General features: G+C 47.8%; 2 protein-coding genes across 18 annotated transcripts in view; both read right to left on the bottom strand.

The window, feature by feature from the left end:
- Positions 1-18,058, bottom strand: part of LOC114673599 (uncharacterized) — a 185,106-nt gene that overhangs the window by 45,002 nt on the left and 122,046 nt on the right. The gene's annotated exons all lie outside the window — the stretch shown is intronic.
- The window catches only part of SLC7A1 (solute carrier family 7 member 1), a 106,329-nt gene that overhangs the window by 18,049 nt on the left and 70,222 nt on the right, over positions 1-18,058 (bottom strand). For all 15 annotated transcript variants that reach the window (XM_077973643.1, XM_077973652.1, XM_077973647.1 and 12 more), the window contains 3 exon segments: positions 8,621-9,004; positions 5,605-5,763; positions 3,346-3,520 (listed from right to left, as the gene is read on the bottom strand). In XM_077973643.1, coding sequence (XP_077829769.1) covers positions 3,346-3,520; positions 5,605-5,763; positions 8,621-8,990 — 704 coding nt within the window. In that variant the 5' untranslated portion in view covers positions 8,991-9,004.

Here is an 18,058-nt window from a genome sequence, read left to right on the forward strand (position 1 = left end):
GTGCTTACACAGAGAGAAACTGGAAGCTTACACACACACACACAATTAGAAAGTTTACCTGTGGGGGTGGGAGATGAGGTGGATGAAGAAAGGAACGCATTGTAAATCTTTTTTTTAAAGCATTATGAACCACGTAGTATTTCACCTACTCAAAAAGTTAAATTCAACCTTTAAGATCGGGTGTCACTGATGCCAGTGGCAGAGTATTAACACAAAATAACCACAGAATCCATTCTAGAGGCGCAAACCAAAACATGTAGAGGTATTTCTCAACGGTCTCTTTCTATATAATCAATAACTAACCTTTTACATGCATGCGGCAGTTGTGTTCACTCATCATCTGGCAACTCACATGTGAAGGAGAAGGGCTGCCAAGAGCCCTCACCCAGCAAATGTTGCCCCGAGACAAAGTGAGCTTGAGTCCTGGTCTCAGCTCGGCGCTGCCTGCCCTGCAGCCTTTGACCAGCCCTTCTGTGTTCCAGTCAGCTGGCCGCTCAGAAGCAGCAAAGACAAGGCCTGGCATAGAAAGGGGTCAGGCCCAAAGGTCTCCCACTGCATCAGCAGTGAACATCCTGCAGCAGGGCTCCGCCCCCCTCACTTACACCAGCCACCCTGACATCAACTGTTAGCTGTGCTCAAAAGCCACACTCCCCTGTTCTTCTACGTGGTAACAGAACCCTTGTTTCAGCTGGACATATAAGCCTTAAGAACCAGGACTGCATGTTTCCCAGAGTCGCTAGCTACAAGGGGTAGCCATCTGGCTAAGTTCTGATGGAGGAGGTTTGAGCAGACATGGTGTCTACGTCTGCTGAGAAACCCCAGGGGATGAAGTGGGGAGGCAGGGGGCCCTCTGCTGTTCCCTTCTCCATCCTGCTGGCCGGAGCAGGAAGAGCTGCCTTGGGCCCTGGGGCGTCTGGCCTGGATTCCTGGCCGGGTGAAGCGACATGCTGGACCTACCACCCCCAGAGGTTGACCAAAGAGAACCAAACCCTTATCTTGTTGAAGCCAGTGTTATTTTGGGGCTTCCATCCTAACTGGCAGACACCATCCAACAAAACTTTCTCAACAGGCTTCCACGCGGGGTTGATGCTTCACTATTGCTGTGTCCACAGAACACTGGATGGGAATGCCAGCGGCAGCCTGAGTCAAAGGCATGAGGAGCCATCCAGACTGCAGGGTAACACTCCTCTTCACAGACCAACGGACAGACCGACCTAGTTCCTGGGGGCCTTCTCGGACGGCTAGAAGACAGCATCCTGAAATCACAGACCCACGTGGTCACACGGCCTCCCATGCAAGATGAAGCCCCCGTACGTTACATGGATTGGTTGGGCCGTGCCCTACTATTTCAGAGGAACAAGCAATTTCATGCAAGACTACATGGCTGTTGTCGGAAACACAAAGCTATGGCTGGAAAAACAAAAGACAGAAAGATGCTTAGAGATTTTAACAACATGACAGAGCATGCCAAGGAGACTCCAGTCCTGCAGAACGCCACCTCCTCACACAGCCGATCCCCTGCTGGCCCCGTGGTCAGGGCGCTGGGCCCTGGCAGTGAGGCCGTCAGATGTAGCCAAGGGGGCCCCACCTGTGATCGGGGGTTGGGGCAACAAACGCTGCTTTGTCTGGGGGCCGGTACAGCTAGCTCATCATTACCAGGGCATCAGCGTGAGGATGACCAGTGAAAGTAAATACCATCGGCTGGCACAAACAATCTCTTCATAAAAATAATAAAATTAAATCTCGATTGGCAACCAGTTAACAAGAGGTGCCCTTTATATTTCATTCCTGACCTGTAAATAGCAACCGCTCAAATACGCTCTCAGAGTTTTCAAAGGCTACTATGTTCCTTCAAGGCATATTTGGAACTGGCTTTACGCCACCGTAAACTAATGCGCATCCATAAATTTGGCATAAACATCACTCTGAAATGCTTGGGATGACATATTCAAAGTCTTCACTTCTCTGTCACAGAGTTTAGGAAGCAAGGGTATTCTTATTAGAACGGCTAACCACAAAATATTTGTGTTAGTGAAGTTTCGTGCGACCGAGCGCCATAGTTTCCTGTTTCCATTCAAGTAGTCACACGTCAATGCCTGCCCACTGGTGACAACACTGGACAACATGGCTGGGCACCTGGCCCTGAACTAGTGACCAACTGGGCATACGTGACTGCTAAGATTCCCAACGTGGGATAGTGCTTCTCAGCCTCCCTTGCAGTTCGATGTGGCCCCCAGTGGACTCTTGCCCGTGGAATTTCTGTGTGTCTTCTGGTCTGTCCTGAATAGCCCTGAGCACTCTCCTCTACCCTCTCTTCTCCCTTCTGGAAGAGCTGGGTCACGCTTGTACCTACAGCCAGCTCTGACCGGGCAGATGAGGACAAGGTCCCAGAGCAAGACGGAGAAAGACGGAAGATGTCTGGGTCCACAGAGGCCTGTGGTAAAGCTGGCCAGCCAAGTTGGACGCTCATTTCAGGACTGAAAACATCTCTTTAAAGGCACTCCATTGTGGCACCTGGGGCGGCCTCTTTATCAAGGCAGTTTCAACCTTTAGTCTTAATGAAGAATCACACACAAAATCCAAGCCCCCATTCTCTATCCAGGGACCTAAAGAATTATGTGGAGATCTGACAGAAAAGATAAAAAAGATATGCTGTCACTGTTGAGCTTTTTTTCCTAGGTTATCTGAGCTTGTCGGTGAGGGCTGGGTGAGAGACCTGAGATGGCACAGGGTGGAGGTGTCACCTCCAGTTCCGGGTGTCTGCGTCAGAGACATGAGGGTGATGGGGCCACTGTCACCAGGGCTGGAGCAGCACAAGTCGAATGTCGGCGAAAGAGACTGTTGTGCTCACACTCTGACACTTCAGTCATTCTGCAAACCTTCAAAAGCAGTTTCATCTATTTATCTTCCCTCTGCATTATTAATGTAACAGGAAGGTATTCAAAGGTAAAGTGAGGTCACCATGGCACTGCAGAGAAAAATCTTTTCTGAACACAAAATTCGAAAGTTGGCCATCAAACAGAATCTGGGGAAAGAGGGATCATTTAATGAGTCTGACAAGAATCTTGAATGATACACAATTTGGAATTAGGGTGATGATTTTCTTTCCTTCAGTCTTTCTTGTCATACAATAGTCTTTCCAATTCAGGGGAATAAACCTTCACACAAACTTGATACACACAAAATACCCTCAGCTACTTCACTGCAAAAAAACAAAACAATTAACAACATATACTCCAATAATGTTTTTTTAAAAGCACAAGCCATCCGAGCCAGTTATATCCCCCATACAAGTCTATGTCATTAAATACCAAATAAGAAGAATGGTCAGAAGCAGCAACTCACTTGTTCAAACAGAGACGGCCTGATGTGTTCCCAAAATCTTCCTCCGTGAGCTGCCAGTTTTTAACCGACCCTTTCACAAATCCTGACACCATAATGAAGCCCAGGACCAGGACGTTGACACAAGTGAATATTTTGTTGACCATGGCTGACTCTTTCACACCAAGAGTTAAAAGTCCTGAAAAAGTGCACAGACACAAAACCTTGTCTAAGTGTTAACCACCAACTGGGAAGGTTCTTCCTGGATGGGGATAAGAAGGTGACTGAAAAAGAATCCAAGTGCATCGAGCTTCTGCAGACCTCTGTGAGCCTCTGGGATTGGGGTGGATTAACGATCTTTCTGGGGGCAGGGATCGGGGTCTAAATCACCAAGGTTGTGGGTGCTTCCCAGGCCCTCCTAGGTGACCTCCAGATCCCCTCAGAAGCCCATCCAGAGGCACCCCAGGACTGCAGAGATCTGGAGCACGCACCCCTCTCATAGGGAGGGAAAGCCTGGACCCGCATACCAAGCCGCTCCCGCTCACTAAAAGAATGCATTGCTGGGAAACAGCCTCCAGGAACGATTCCAGGAAGAAACACTTTGCTCAGATTCCTGGGAGAACGGGCATTTTTCAGAAGAGGAAATTATTCTGGTTGACTTTGGGATGTTAGTGATACTAACAGTATGGTTCTGGAACCACTAACATACATGGTTCCTCATCGGACTCAGTGCATATAAAATAACATCTGAGCTAGGCTAGCTCTAGCTTGCAAACTCACATTTTTTTTTTTTTAAGAAAACTAAGTAATAAAGATGCCCAGGAACCTCTGATAGCGCTGCCTTTGAGGCGTATGCCCCAGCACCACCTTAGGGTGAAGAGCTCATTCAGGTACTTCCGTAGCTGGAGTCTTTGCTGCGCAGGAAAAGTGGCACAGAAGGGGCTGGTACCACTCAAACACAGCCAGGATTTGAGACCACTGCTCTGCCATGGACGCCCCTCATAGTTTTAAAATAAAAACTGGTTGGGTGCGGTGGCTCACACCTGTAATCCCAATACTCTGAGAGGTGGGCAGATCAGTTGAGGTCAGGCGTTCCAGACCAGCCTGGCCAATATGGCAAAACCTTATCTCTACTAAAAATATAAAAGATTAACTGGGTGTGGTGGTGCGTGTCTGTAATCCCAGCTACTTGGGAGGCTGAGGTGTGAGAATCACTTGAACCCAGGAGGTGGAGGTTGCAGTGAGCCAAGATCACGCAACTGTACTCCAGCCTGGGTGACAGAACAAGACTCTGTCTCAAATATAAAGTAAAATAAAATAAAATCTGCTGTACTTTTGAGATGGAATTATAAAGTACAGATGTTAGAAGAGAATTGTGTGATTAATCACAGGGAGAACACCCCAACACAACAATCTATTTCTTCTTTACTGTTCCTCCTTCTTAGGTTTATTAAAATGAAATCTCACCAGTGCAGACTTACTTTCTGACGCATGTTTCTGCCAGCTGGACCAGAAATACTGCTGAGACCAGCCTGAGTGAAGTTATTTCAATTATGTGGTGTGTAAAATAAAGCATGTCATTTTTAAAACTCATCCAAGATTTTCCAACCCCAAATGAGAATTTATCTGCATTTCAGCTTCACGTTTATACAGCCCCACAGAGCAAAACTCGCATTGCACTGGCCAAGACACGCACAAATGTCACCAGCAAGAAGTTGCCATCAGCTGTGTTCAGGCAGTCTTTGGGATTTTTCAAATTCTGTAACCACAACTCTGTCATGAAACTTATTTATTGAAAGGGTGTTTTGATGGTTGTTAGGTGTAAAACCATCCAAGTCGTCTTCAGACGCCCCAGGCACACATTAGTGTTCCAGACGGAGCTCATTCCTCCACATTTTCCTGGCTGATGAATGACAGCTTTGCTTTCCAAATGGTCATCCTCTGAGTCAAAAGAATTTTTATTCCCAGGACACTCATACAAAAAGCCTGCAGTGCTGACAAAATCTTATTCCACAAACAGCTAGGCTAAACACCTAAGATTCTCTTTTAATGAAGTGGCACACAACTCAGCAGCTATGAAGCAGGCCAGCCCTATCTGAATCTACAAGCAGCCATGAAGACAGGGACAAATAAAGATGCCTGCATGAAGTACAAAAACAAAACAAAAAGAAATGGGGTTGTGGTTTAAGAGATAAGTAAAGAAAAGAACTTAACAGGAGCCTCTCACAGAACCTTTGACCGTCACTCTGACCTGATCTCTTTTTCAGTGTGGGCTTTCTTTACCTGTCAAGATGAGAATTATGATCACCGCGAATATGTCAGGGTTTTCGGCCAGCACGCCGGGGGCGTTCAGAGCCATGTGTGTCCGTGAGAACTCCCCGATGGGTCTGCCTATCAGCTCGTCGAAGGTGGCGCTCCAGGCCCTCGCTACGCTTGAAGTACCTGCCCCAAAGCACACACAACAGAGGGGATATGAGGACAACGGTTAGCCAGGTACTTGTAGTGGAGCTCCATGTTCATAACATCATTGCAGGAGTCACTGACGGTGCACTGGAATCTGGCGGCAGCAGCCAGACCACAGCGTATGCTGAGCCAGAAGTGACGGTCAACTAGTGCTAAGTGCGAGAAGGCTTCTAGGGCCCACAGAGGAATGCATTTCACATCCCACCCAATATGCACAGGTGTATTCTATCAAATATACATATCCGAATAAAAAGTTTGCAAAACAAGTGTTACCCTTACCACCTGAGAGGCACTCTGATAGTATGCAATGCTACCTATTTTGTTGCATTGAAAAAGTAAACATTGATGACAACTCATGAAAAACTGATTTCATAATGCACTCCTGGGGTGCAGCTGGCAGTCTGCAGGAACCCCGGTCAGGAAGCCCTTTTCTAGGAAACTCTTGGCAACAGAGGTGATGGCGCTTGCACCATAATTCTTCTCCCAGCAAGAAGAGGCATCCTAGGAGGTCCTTGAAGGGGCTGAACCCCAGCTCAGGGACAAAGCCACTTGCTCACCTCAGAGTAGGCATCAGCCACCTCTGCCACTTTGTGCCTGAACGTGACTCGGAGGCCATGGCATCCCCAGAGTGCGGGACCGCAGACAGACCCCAGCTCTCCTCATTCTCCCCTCAGCCTGCACCCTCCAGCGCTGAAGAACACCAACAGGGCAGCACCCAAAATGCCAACAATAGTTGGCTGCTGTCTTTCACTCTCGTTCTCTCCTCTCATATAATTCTGGAGAGAGTCAGAATGCATTTCCATTGGTGTTTCTCAGGAAATGTCACTAAAATTCCAGTATTTTCATAGAGCATTTTCCTTTGTTTTCAAAGGGGGCCTTGTCGGTGACCATGGTCCCAATTATTCACCGCATACTGCCAGAGTCATCTGCAGAGATTCAATTTCACTATTTGGTCTTATGATAAGTAAGTATCTTTCCAACAACTCAGAAGTTTAACCACATTTCTTCCTCCTGAGCAGCCAATCTATTATGAATTCTGTAAACATGGTCTCACCATCTCCCTGTCACCCCCAAAGCGGCTGGCTCTTGGCAAATGTGGCTCCCAAACCCTGTCCTGCTCGATGAGAGGGGCTACCCCAGCCTTTCTTCCCAGCCTACCCTCTCCCAATTTCTGAATCATGCCTTTAAAAAAAAAAAAAAATGTTTGCTGGAAAAACTGCCCTTCCCAGCAGCTAAGGCTGCAAATATATTTTCATAATGCATGCAAATGTTCTCCCACAAGCAAATGGCACTCTGGCAGAGCCTTTCATTTGCTGGTCTAGAAGCTGCAAGCAGTTCATGCTCAATGTATATTTTATGCTCAGGTAAATCCTCTGGAAACATAACGGTCCATTTACAATAGCTACATTCCCAGGGAGAGACCTCAGCTTGTGAGAACCATGTGTGGCTGTAAAGTTTTGATGTGGCATTGAAAGAAAACATTATGAATTTTATTTTAGAGCCCAGAAGACTAAGCTAGGTTGGCTCTCAGCAGATACTGCAGCTGCTGGAAAGAAAGCGAAGGTGCCGTTCAGAGAGCGTGAGTGTGTGCCCTCTGCCAGCTGTCCTGGTGAAGGGGGAGTGGTGCCCCCCATGCAGAGATAGGGCTGCGGGGAGCCCAGGGCTGGGACGGTCCCAGCAGGCAGCATGCATGGCAGGGCGGGTGTGGTAAGGTCCGGTGGGAGCTGGCACAGAAGCAAGGCGGGACCCACATGGCTCGGCTGACCAGGTCTTACTGTTTTCTCGCTATTACCAAAAAATTTGAGAAAAAAAATAAATGGCACGTTGAGTGGCCGTGTGCACCCTTTGCTTCTTCTGAGACTTAGGTTTTTGTTTCTTTTAAGTTGACGTGTTCAACTTCAGTTGTAATCAAAATACAAAAAAGCATAAAGGGAAGCAAAGCGTGTTTACCTGGCAAACTGGAAAGATTTTCTACATTTGCTTCTTTATTTGCTGGGTGGTTGTGTTACAGGCCGATGTCCAGTGTCCACACTGCAGGGTAAGGGGGCCCTGGCTACGTGGAGGATCACAGTCAACAAAGGCCTTAAAAACATGCAGACCCACCAAGAGCCATTCTGCTCCTTAGACAGTTTTAAGGAAAAGAATCATGGCTAAGCACAAAAACATAAAGTAAGTAACTGTTTATAACAACAGCAACAACATAATGGAAACAATCTGAACAACCCATAAAGACATCCAATACGTTACACGCTGTGTATAGAAATCTATACAAGGGTAGGCAAGCATTAGAAACGTTACCATGGAAAAATAGCTAATGATATGAGAAGTGTTTACTCTATGTTGTTTTATAAAGAGGTATACTGTACAAAAATATACATTTAAATTCACAAAAATGTTAAAACAATAGTTCTCTCTGTAGACAGTAAACTGCTGAACAGAGTCTTATGCCTTCGTGGGATCCCTAGTATCTAGCACAATGCCCAGCACAGAGCAGGTACTCAATAAACATTTATTAAAAGAATGAATGAATGAATGAATGAATGAATGAATAAGAGAATTAGTTTCTCCACATTGTCAGGCAGGATATTTCTACTTTCTTCTTTGTGCTTTTCTTTATTTTCCCAGTTTTTCTCTATCAGTGATGCATTTACTCTAGTAACTAAAAAACATACTAAAAGAAACTAAATACTTTTAAATGAATCAGAAACATCCTCTTAATTCTGTGCCTCTCTTGTTAACAAGAATGACCTCCCCACGGGGCATCCGCCCACACTTTAGAGGTGGGAACAAACAGAAAAGTGGTAGAGGGCACAAGCTCCGGACCCCCGGTACCTACCGATGATGTAGGAGAGGATTAAGTTCCAGCCGGTGATGAAGGCCCAGAGTTCTCCAACGGTGACATAGCTGTAGAGGTAAGCTGAGCCCGTCTTGGGGACCCGAGCACCAAACTCGCCGTAGCACAGGCCAGCCAGCACCGAGGCCAGCGCAGCAATCAGGAAGGAGATGACAATGGCAGGGCCTGCATTCTCACGGGCCACAGCTCCAGCCAGGACATAGACGCCAGCACCCAGTGTGCTGCCCACCCCGAGGGCCACCAGGTCAAAAGTGTTCAAGCAGCGAGACAGCCGCGTCTCCTCCCGGCTACAGTCCACCACCTTCCGCCGTAGCATCTGCTGGCCAATGTTGAGCAGGACTTTGCACCCCATGTTGCTGTTCAGAGCTGTCGAAAAAGAACAAAGATGTTTCCTGATTGCTCCTCATTTCATTCCATCACTCTCATCTTATCACATTATTGAAACAGACAGTGATCAGGTCCTTCATAATCATTTCCTGCTAAAAGGCTTTAATTCGTAGAATTCCATTGATTGTCAGAAGCACACAGCCTTCTCCAGTTTCACCAGCACATACAGAATTATCCCAGCAGGCCAACAGATACAGCTGACTTCATTTCGAGGTCTCTGAGCTTCCACATTGGTATCAGGTCCTCTTAATGGAGACTCTTCCATGGGTGGAAATTGTGTAGTAGAGGAAACACACATCAATGACATTGTTCCTACACTCAGTCATCAGATAATATACCAGGAAAAACAAGGTGTTAGTTTAAGTATGCTGTAATAGAAGGCAAACCAAACCATATCGTAATTTCATGATTAAATTACATTATTAAATTATTAAAACTCAGAAGCCCTGAATAGCAATAACAATGGTTTTTTTAAGATCTTTCTAGGATCCCCTGAGGGTAAGGAGCCAGTTGTTTTCACTTTTAAGGTAACACAGAGGTAAGTGGAAGCAGAAAAATGTTGAGTTATTACCAGTGAGGGCTTTTCATCACTTACTACTCCAGGAAGCACTTTTCTTCTGGACTGAAATGTCAGCCCAATGTGCTCCGTGGTACATGATATATATGCATATCTGATGTGTTCTTGGGCACTTATCACGAGAGGACATGTATCCATCCATCCCACCCTCACATGGGACATAGCCCATTAGGGCCCAGGACACCCTGTGCCTTGTGGGATGGCTCTGAGATTGCTTTCCTCCAACCTACGGGCCCACCTTGCCTGGCCAGACGCAACAGGTGAGCCCTTGGCAAGGACAGGCCAGCAGCCACCCTCAAAAAGGCGGAACTTTGCCCCCCACATCTGAAGGGAAGAGACTTCCTTCCACAGAGTCCAGGATGGAAGGGTGGGGGTGGGAAGACAGATAAACTCTTCAGTGGAGAAACCCGAGGACCACTGCCTGCAGCAGGTGACCGAGGCCAACGACAGTGACAGTCATGTTGGCAGAGTGATGTGATGAGAGGGGCACTTCATCTCCCTGGTCTTTCCCCCAAAACCCACAGCCCCAGGCTAACCATGGGAAAACCACCAGACACATTCCAGTCTACAAAATACCAGACTGAGTGTGTCAAGGTCATCAAAAACTAGGAAGTCTGAGAAATGGCAGAGCCTAGAGGAGCTAAAGAGACGTGAGGACTAAATGCCATGTGGGATCCTGTATGGGATCCTGGGACAGATAAAGGACACCTGGGAAAAACGAGGGAAACCTGACTCAAATATGGATGTCAGTTAGTGAGAGCACATCAATATTGATTGTAACCAGTGTACCCACCAAAATAAGATACACATTCCTAATATGAAACGGTGAGGGGCACATGCAAGCTCTGTATGCTTCACCATTCTTCTGTAAATCTAACACTATCCTAAAACAGAGTTTATTTTAAAAATCTAAGACAAAACAACAGCACGTGCACAGAGAAGCTATCATCATGACTTTTGGCTACTGAGGTACACACAAAAAACCATCAATTATTCATGTTGATCATCAGTTGGTATTTATTGACCTAACTTAGCTGCAATTAAGTCACTTGAGATGGTAAGTCTAGAAAAGTCCGTGCCTAAGCACCTGAACACTTCCCTGCCTGCCCACACCTTTGCACCCGCAGCTGCCGGGCAGGCACAGCGCAGCAGGGCCTCCCCAGGCTGCAGCTCAGGGCCCCTCGGCAATGGTCACATCACTGATCAGCTCCAGGTCGGGCAGCAACTGGGAGCGGTGCCTGCTCTGTTTTATCTGACAGGCCGAGGGAAGAGAATAATCCCAAGACTCAAAAATGTGAGCTAGAATGGGGAATAAAAATCATCTGATCCTATGCCTTTGTTGCAAAGATGGGGAAAACAGCTGAGAGCCAAGTGTCAAACAGGGTCACGGGCTCTGCAGGCACCATCCTCTGGGGTTCCGGCAGCATCACAGGTAGGAAGGAAATGATATCATGGTGTAGCAGGTGGGGCAAAGTGGGGAGGAAATGAGGAGGGAGCGCCGCTTGTGGAACAGCGATGGAGCGGGGAAAATCAGACCTCAGAGTTTGAGAAGAGCAGGAAAGGGCGCCTGAGGCCAAGAGAAGAGCAAGCCGAGAGAGACGGATGGCTTCCCAGGTTGTTTACAGCAACACACGGGACTGCTTCTGCAAGCTGTCGAGCCAGAGCAGTTCTGAGCTGTCTCAGCAAGGCAGGGATGCCTGCGGCCTCCTAGGCAGTTAAGTGAGAGCCTCTGAGTGGCACCAGGGAGGAGGAGGAGCAGGAACCAAGGACCTAGTGGTGCTGGGACCCCAGGATCTGCAGGCTCAGGGGTTGATTTCTCCTGGAAATGCCTTTTTCTTTTCTTCCTTTTGGGGAATTAGCCAGATTTATTCAAGTCAAATTGTAAATCACAACAAAGCGTTTAGTAAACAATTGCTTGCATAGCAAATTGAAAGGGAAAATGCAACATAGCCCTCAGCTGAAAAGCCTGTGCTGGGAGATGTGCAAACATTACTACAGTCACTTCTCAATATCCTTTTTGGCAGGGAGGGGAGTAGTTTAAGTAGACGAGCCTTGAAGAGAAACAGGGTGTGAAAACTCCTTATGACTTGCACTGTTTGGGATCTGGTGGGGAAATGTGGCTGGGGGATGCACAGACAGTGCCTGTCTGCGTCCAACCTCTCCCAGATGTCATTTCTGCTCAAGAATAAGCAGATTCTCTCCATAAAATACTAAAGGCCAGCGGGGCACGGTAGCTCAAGCCTGTAATCCCAGCACTTTGGGAGGCTGAGACGGGCGGACCGCAAGGTCAGGAGATCGAGACCATCCTGGCTAACACGGCGAAACCCCGTCTCTACTAAAAAATCCAAAAAAACTAGCCAGGCGAGGTGGCGGCGCCTGTAGTCCCAGCTACTCAGGAGGCTGAGGCAGGAGAATGGCGTAAACCCGGGAGGCGGAGCTTGCAGTGAGCTGAGATCTGGCCACTGCACTCCAGCCTGGGTGACAGAGAGAGACTCTGTCTCAAAAAAAAAAAAAACTAAAGACCAAGTGCAAGGGAAAGACAATGCTACTCAGTAGCATTTTCTTTCCTAGGCCTCATAGGATAACATAACCTACATGCCCAGAAGGTGAGAAGGGGTCGCCCTGCCTTTCTCTGTTCTGGGCTTTTCAGGAGGGCTGTTCCCTGTTTGCACTCCTTTCTCAAAAATGTGCTGTTGTCCTAGGCAGAACCAAAGCTACAAGAGTAACCAAACGGATTCTTGGCAAGGAGTGCACCGGAGCCCAGACACACTCCAGTTACATAGTTCTGGGCCTCCATAGAACAGAAGGCTAATGTGAGCCGGCTGCTCGCATAAGAGGACAAATGACGCCTGTGGAGGTGCGCAGATGCAAAGCCTTACACATGCACCTGTGTCACCACCAGCACAGATCACTGCTACCAGTTGAAAACCCACTCAAAGAACCAAGCAACTTATGCTGGGGGGACCTCTGTACACCCTTCAAAATGAAGGGGCAGGTGATTACATCACTGTAAGCTTAGATACAGATAACGGTTTTCTAACATCATGTGAAAAGGGCCTTTCTGGTGAGACATCTGTGCGCAGATGCAGCTCATTTTCCCTGAATAGGTACGCAGTGGCCCATTTGCTTTCGGTATAGTTCTTGGCCTGTTTCCCCCTCACCAAGCCCAGGGAAGTGCTGGAGGGAAGTGTTTGGGTCTCAGCGGGGTGGGGTGGGGACAGCTGGGACCCCTACAGGAGATTACTTTTACCTTGGTTACTTCTTAAGTATTGCTTGCTATCTAGGGAGAGGGCAAACTCAATTCCTTTGGAAGACACTGGAACAAAGATGCTGCCAACTGCTGCTGAGAAGCCCAGAGCCGATAATCTGGAGAACATAAATGTCTCAGGCTAGGTGTTCACTCCTACTTCCCAGGGTAGGAGAAAATGAGACACTTACTCTGTCTTGGGTTTATTTTAGGAAATATCCTGTCTCCTTGGAAGTAATGCAAAAACCTGTTCTCCAAGTGGTTTTATCTGTCAGCATTTTGTACACATTATACCAGTTCTTACATTCATGCCAGGACTCCAAAGCTGGTTGTTCAACCAACAGTGAGGCTGCACAAAGCTACTCTGCACAGAATTAGCCTAACCATTCCAACCCCAGCAAGCAAAGTCAGGTTGGTAGAGACTGCCTGCTGTTGGGGTTTACACAGAAAGTTGCCAGAACACTTTGAGAGCATTACGTGGAAATTAGGTGAGGAGGAATTTATACAACAGTCGACGCCTCCTTTTATTTGAGGGTTTGATGGAAATCTTGCAACCCCAAGTGTCTCGGATCCATCTTGCTCCCTGTCATTTATTATCAAAGAACATTTAGCTGCGGGGTATCCTCAGAAAAGCAAGTTTCCCACAACAGGAGTTCTAACTCTGCATTCTATTCTAGTAACCACTACATAACACCAGGAGTTTTACTGGCCCAATGGGTCAGAATTTGAGATAAAGACTCTTTTCCGCTCTATTTTAAAGATTTCTGATACAAGCGAGCAGGGGTGGATGGTGTGATGTTTCCAGCCTTGACTTTAACGGATCTTTCCACCACTGATACATTCCAGCTTAATGGCCTCCTTGGGGGACGGGAGGAGTCAAAAGCAAGCTGTTACACTATACTTGGAAATGCCCTTTCAAGAAAATCTTCATCTTGGGATCTTTAAGAAGCCAACACTTTTAGTTTGCCCTTTCAGTGGCCTTCAGAATGGCCGGGTCCCGGGAGACCCCTTTCTCCAGGCACCTGGCGGGAGCCAGCCAGAGGAAAATCTTTCACCCTTGCAGGAGAAAGACTGTGGTCCACGTTTGTACCAGGCTAAGGAATCTCTGTCTTTGCTAGGGTGGTAGCACTATTATAGGATACCATGAATGGGTGGGCATAGTCAATGGCGTCTTTTCAGCTTTCCTCAACAAGAGTGGCTGGCCAGCCTCATGGCTGGCATGTGGGCAGCTGCCCAGCAGTCCCAGAGTGCTCTAGACTGAGTGTGCACAGAGGGGCAGGGCTCGCACAGCTGAGTGGGCTGCAGCCACAGGTGGGAGAAGGGGACACTGGCCATGGTGGGAGAGGATGTGGAGTCTCAATGACAAGGGCAAAACCTGTGTTGAAGGAAGTGATCTCAAACCAGGATCCACTTCCCCACAGATGTTAGGAGGCCCAGGTGCAAGAACTCAAATTTTAAAAAACAAGTCAGATCAGATGGGACTGGCAGACACTAAGGATGGAGACGGAAGGAGGTAGGCATGGTGTTATAAAAAAAAAAAAAGAGGTACGAAAGTGATAGAACTAAACACAGTCTTGAGAAGCAGCAATGGAGGTCCCTTAACAGGCAGAAAGAGACTCAGAACAGAAAAGGAAAGTAACGGTGGTCAGTGCCTGAGACCATCAGAGGACAGGTCATATCTGACCTAACATGGACTCATTAATCCCGGGTGAACTGAGCCTGCTACAATGGTAGATATCACGGTCTTTCTCCTGTCATCAGAAGCCACTGCCAGTTTGGGCATGAGGGGCAGGGAGCAGATAGGAGGACTGATCTTAACAAGTTTAGTACATATCAAAGGGAAAATCCTTATTTATAAAAATTCAGTTCACATACAATGTATAGAAGACTGACAAATACAGACTAGCATAATTGGGAAAATCATGAGTGACATGCTCACAAATGTTGAATATAGTTTAAGATCATTCTGGATGTTAACATGATGTCACTAAGAGAAGTGGAAAAAATGAGAAAAATTCCTGTCCAAGAGTAGGAAAAATTATGAATAACTTGTAATAACATATGACAAAATAATGCAGCCATTAAGAATGTCTTTCTAGACTATGTATGGACAATGAAGAAACGTTCACAACAGGTTCACAGAAAAATACTACAAAAGTATATATTTTTGGATAAGCAAAATACATATATATATCCTTTAAATGCCAGATAAAAAGTATATCAAAATATTAATAGCAGTAATTTTATTATTCACTATCGTAATACTTTTCAAAATTCTCTTTAAAAATTCTCTTTTATTTTTGTCATTAAAAAATACATACAATTCTTTCCACAGTCATTCTGCATTGCAGAAGGCATGTTCACCTACAGGGAGTACAGGCAGAGAAAACCTTTCACCGTGCAAAGTGTCACTAAAGACTACATGAGCTCGGCCAAGCGCAGTAGCTCATGCCTGTAATCCCAGCACTTCGGGAGGCCGAGGCGAGTGGATCATTTGAGGTCAGGAGTTGGAGACCAGCCTAGTCAACATTGTGAAACACCATCTCTACTAAAACTACAAAAATCCCAGCTACCCACGAGGCAGAGGCAGGAGAATTGCTTGAACCTGGAAGGCGGAGGTTACAGGGAGCCGAGATCACGCCATTGCACTCCAGCCTGGGTGACAAGAGCGAAATCTGTCTCAATAAAAAGACCACATGGGTTCATTCGAAACCAGCCTGGGCCACGTGGCAAGACATCATCTCTACAAAACATTTAAAATTAGCCGGGCACTGTAGTATGCATCTGTGGTCCCAGCTACTTAGAAGGCTGAGCCAGGAGGATGGCTTGAACCCAGGAAATCAAGACTGCAGTGAACTGTGATCACACACTGCACTCCAGCCTCGGTGACAGAGGGAGGCCCTGTTTCAGAAAAAAAAAAAAAAAAAAAGACTAAATGAGCTCCACGACCATAAGAAAACTGAATTGGAGAGAGTAAATCAAAGAATCAAAAGTATGAGGATGGGAGGGGTGGTTCAAAATTATGCAGCTTAAAAGAAAAAAAAAAAAAACAATAGTCCACTTGTGCAGTGAGCAGCAGAGAAGGAAATGGCACAGTGCAAGGCCCCAGTCTCACTGGGAAGAGGCTCTGCCTAGAATGAAACATGACTTCTGGGCTTGGAGACTCTTTTAAAGGCCCCAGGGTCTACATCTGGCTGACCCTAGGCAGCTAGTGACATGCTGAGGATATAACTAAATTCCACCCAAAGTGACTGATCCCATGCCTGTTATGTGCAAAGCACTGTGACAGCTGGGGTTTAAGAGAAATGGGCAAACCCCGTCCTTATTCTTGGAAAGCACAGAGTGGTGGGGTGGGGTGGGAGGCTGTGAACATACACGGTGACTCCTGGAGCACTAGGGTCCCGAAGGGGAGTGTGGGACAAGGAAAAGGTCTGTCTCAAAAAGCCACTACTTTCATGGGGGAAAAAAAAAGGGGCCTTCCCTCAAGAAGTACAGAGGCACAGAGCCATTTGGGCACTTCTGTATATCGAGCTGGAGGCCTTGGTTGTAGACACTTTACACTCTTCTAAAATCCACAAGCTGCAGGCAATGTGACTGCTTGAGTCTGGCACAAGGCGGGCCAAGGGCCAGCGTGATGGCTGAACCGGGGGTTTCAGTCCTTCAGGCCTTGGTGACTTCACAATCAGAAAGCCTGAGAGCCCCGCCTCCCCGCCACGGCTTCTGCCTACTGACTCAACAGGACTGGTGGTAGAAGTTCCCAGGGACCTCTGAGGTCCCATAGACAAGGTTTACAGCCCACCACTCTAAGTCTTACAGCAAAGGCAACATTACACGGAGAGGAGTGTGGGAGGAGGCAGGAATCAGAGGTTCCGCAGGAGGAGGGAGAGGGGTGGGGAGGAGGCAGGAATCAGAGGTTCCACAGGAGGAGGGAGAGAGGTGGGGAGGAGGCAGGAATCAGAGGTTCCACAGGAGGGAGGGGATGGGGAGGAGGCAGGAATCAGAGGTTCCACAGGAGGAGGGAGAGAGGTGGGGAGGAGGCAGGAATCAGAGGTTCCGCAGGAGGAGGGAGAGAAGTGGGGAGGAGGCAGGAATCAGAGGTTCCACAGGAGGAGGGAGAGAGGTGGGGAGGAGGCAGGGATCAGAGGTTCCGCAGGAGGAGGGAGAGAGGTGGGGAGGAGGCAGGAATCAGAGGTTCCACAGGAGGAGGGACGGGGTGGGAGGAGGCAGGAATCAGAGGTTCCGCAGGAGGAGGGAGAGAGGTGGGGAGGAGGCAGAAATCAGAGGTTCCACAGGAGGAGGGACGGGGTGGGAGGAGGCAGGAATCAGAGGTTCCGCAGGAGGAGGGAGAGGGGTGGGGAGGAGGCAGGAATCAGAGGTTCCACAGGAGGAGGGAGAGAGGTGGGGAGGAGGCAGGAATCAGAGGTTCCGCAGGAGGAGGGAGAGAGGTGGGGAGGAGGCAGGAATCAGAGGTTCCGCAGGAGGAGGGAGAGAGGTGGGGAGGAGGCAGGAATCAGAGGTTCCGCAGGAGGAGGGAGAGGGGTGGGGAGGAGGGAGGGATCAGAGGTTCCACAGGAGGATGGAGTGGGTGAGTGGGGGTCATGCGGGGAGGAGACGACACGAGGCTCTACCGCAGGTGCCATTCCCTGGGCTGAGCAGCCACCAACTGCAGAACAGCTTCCAGGCACAGTGGGGAAGTTGCCCAGCCAAGGAACAACTGCCAACAGAGGCCCCAAAGCAGGCATGGCAGAGACCACACGCACAGCATCGGGCTTCAGCCAGGTAAAAGCAACTAAGGAGCGCCAGGTCCTACCACTCACACCGTGAAGAGGCCCAAACAAATAAACTAACAGCCCACAGGCCGAAAGTGGACAATGCTGTCCCAGGAAGGAGCCCAGTGAGATCTTTACAGCGTGAGTCTGTTGCTGAAATGGTTTGCAGTCAGTAAACCGTTTTCAACTTTTAATGTCATGAGAAAACATCAAGTCCAAAAGAACATAATATAATCCCAATGACTACATATGTGGGTGTAAAATCCTAAAATATTAACTCAGATTATAGGTATGTTTTTGTTATTTTCTTCTTTTCCATCATTTGCTGTGTAGTCTAGAATGACATGTCACGTTTTCAATGAGAAAACAACAGTAATGACTAAAAACACCTAACATCCTGGGGCACTGGCCAAATGAAAGTCCTTTACATAGTTTACTTC

Source organism: Macaca mulatta, chromosome 17 (assembly GCF_049350105.2).
Source record: "Macaca mulatta isolate MMU2019108-1 chromosome 17, T2T-MMU8v2.0, whole genome shotgun sequence".
NCBI classification, from domain to species: Eukaryota; Metazoa; Chordata; class Mammalia; order Primates; family Cercopithecidae; genus Macaca; species Macaca mulatta.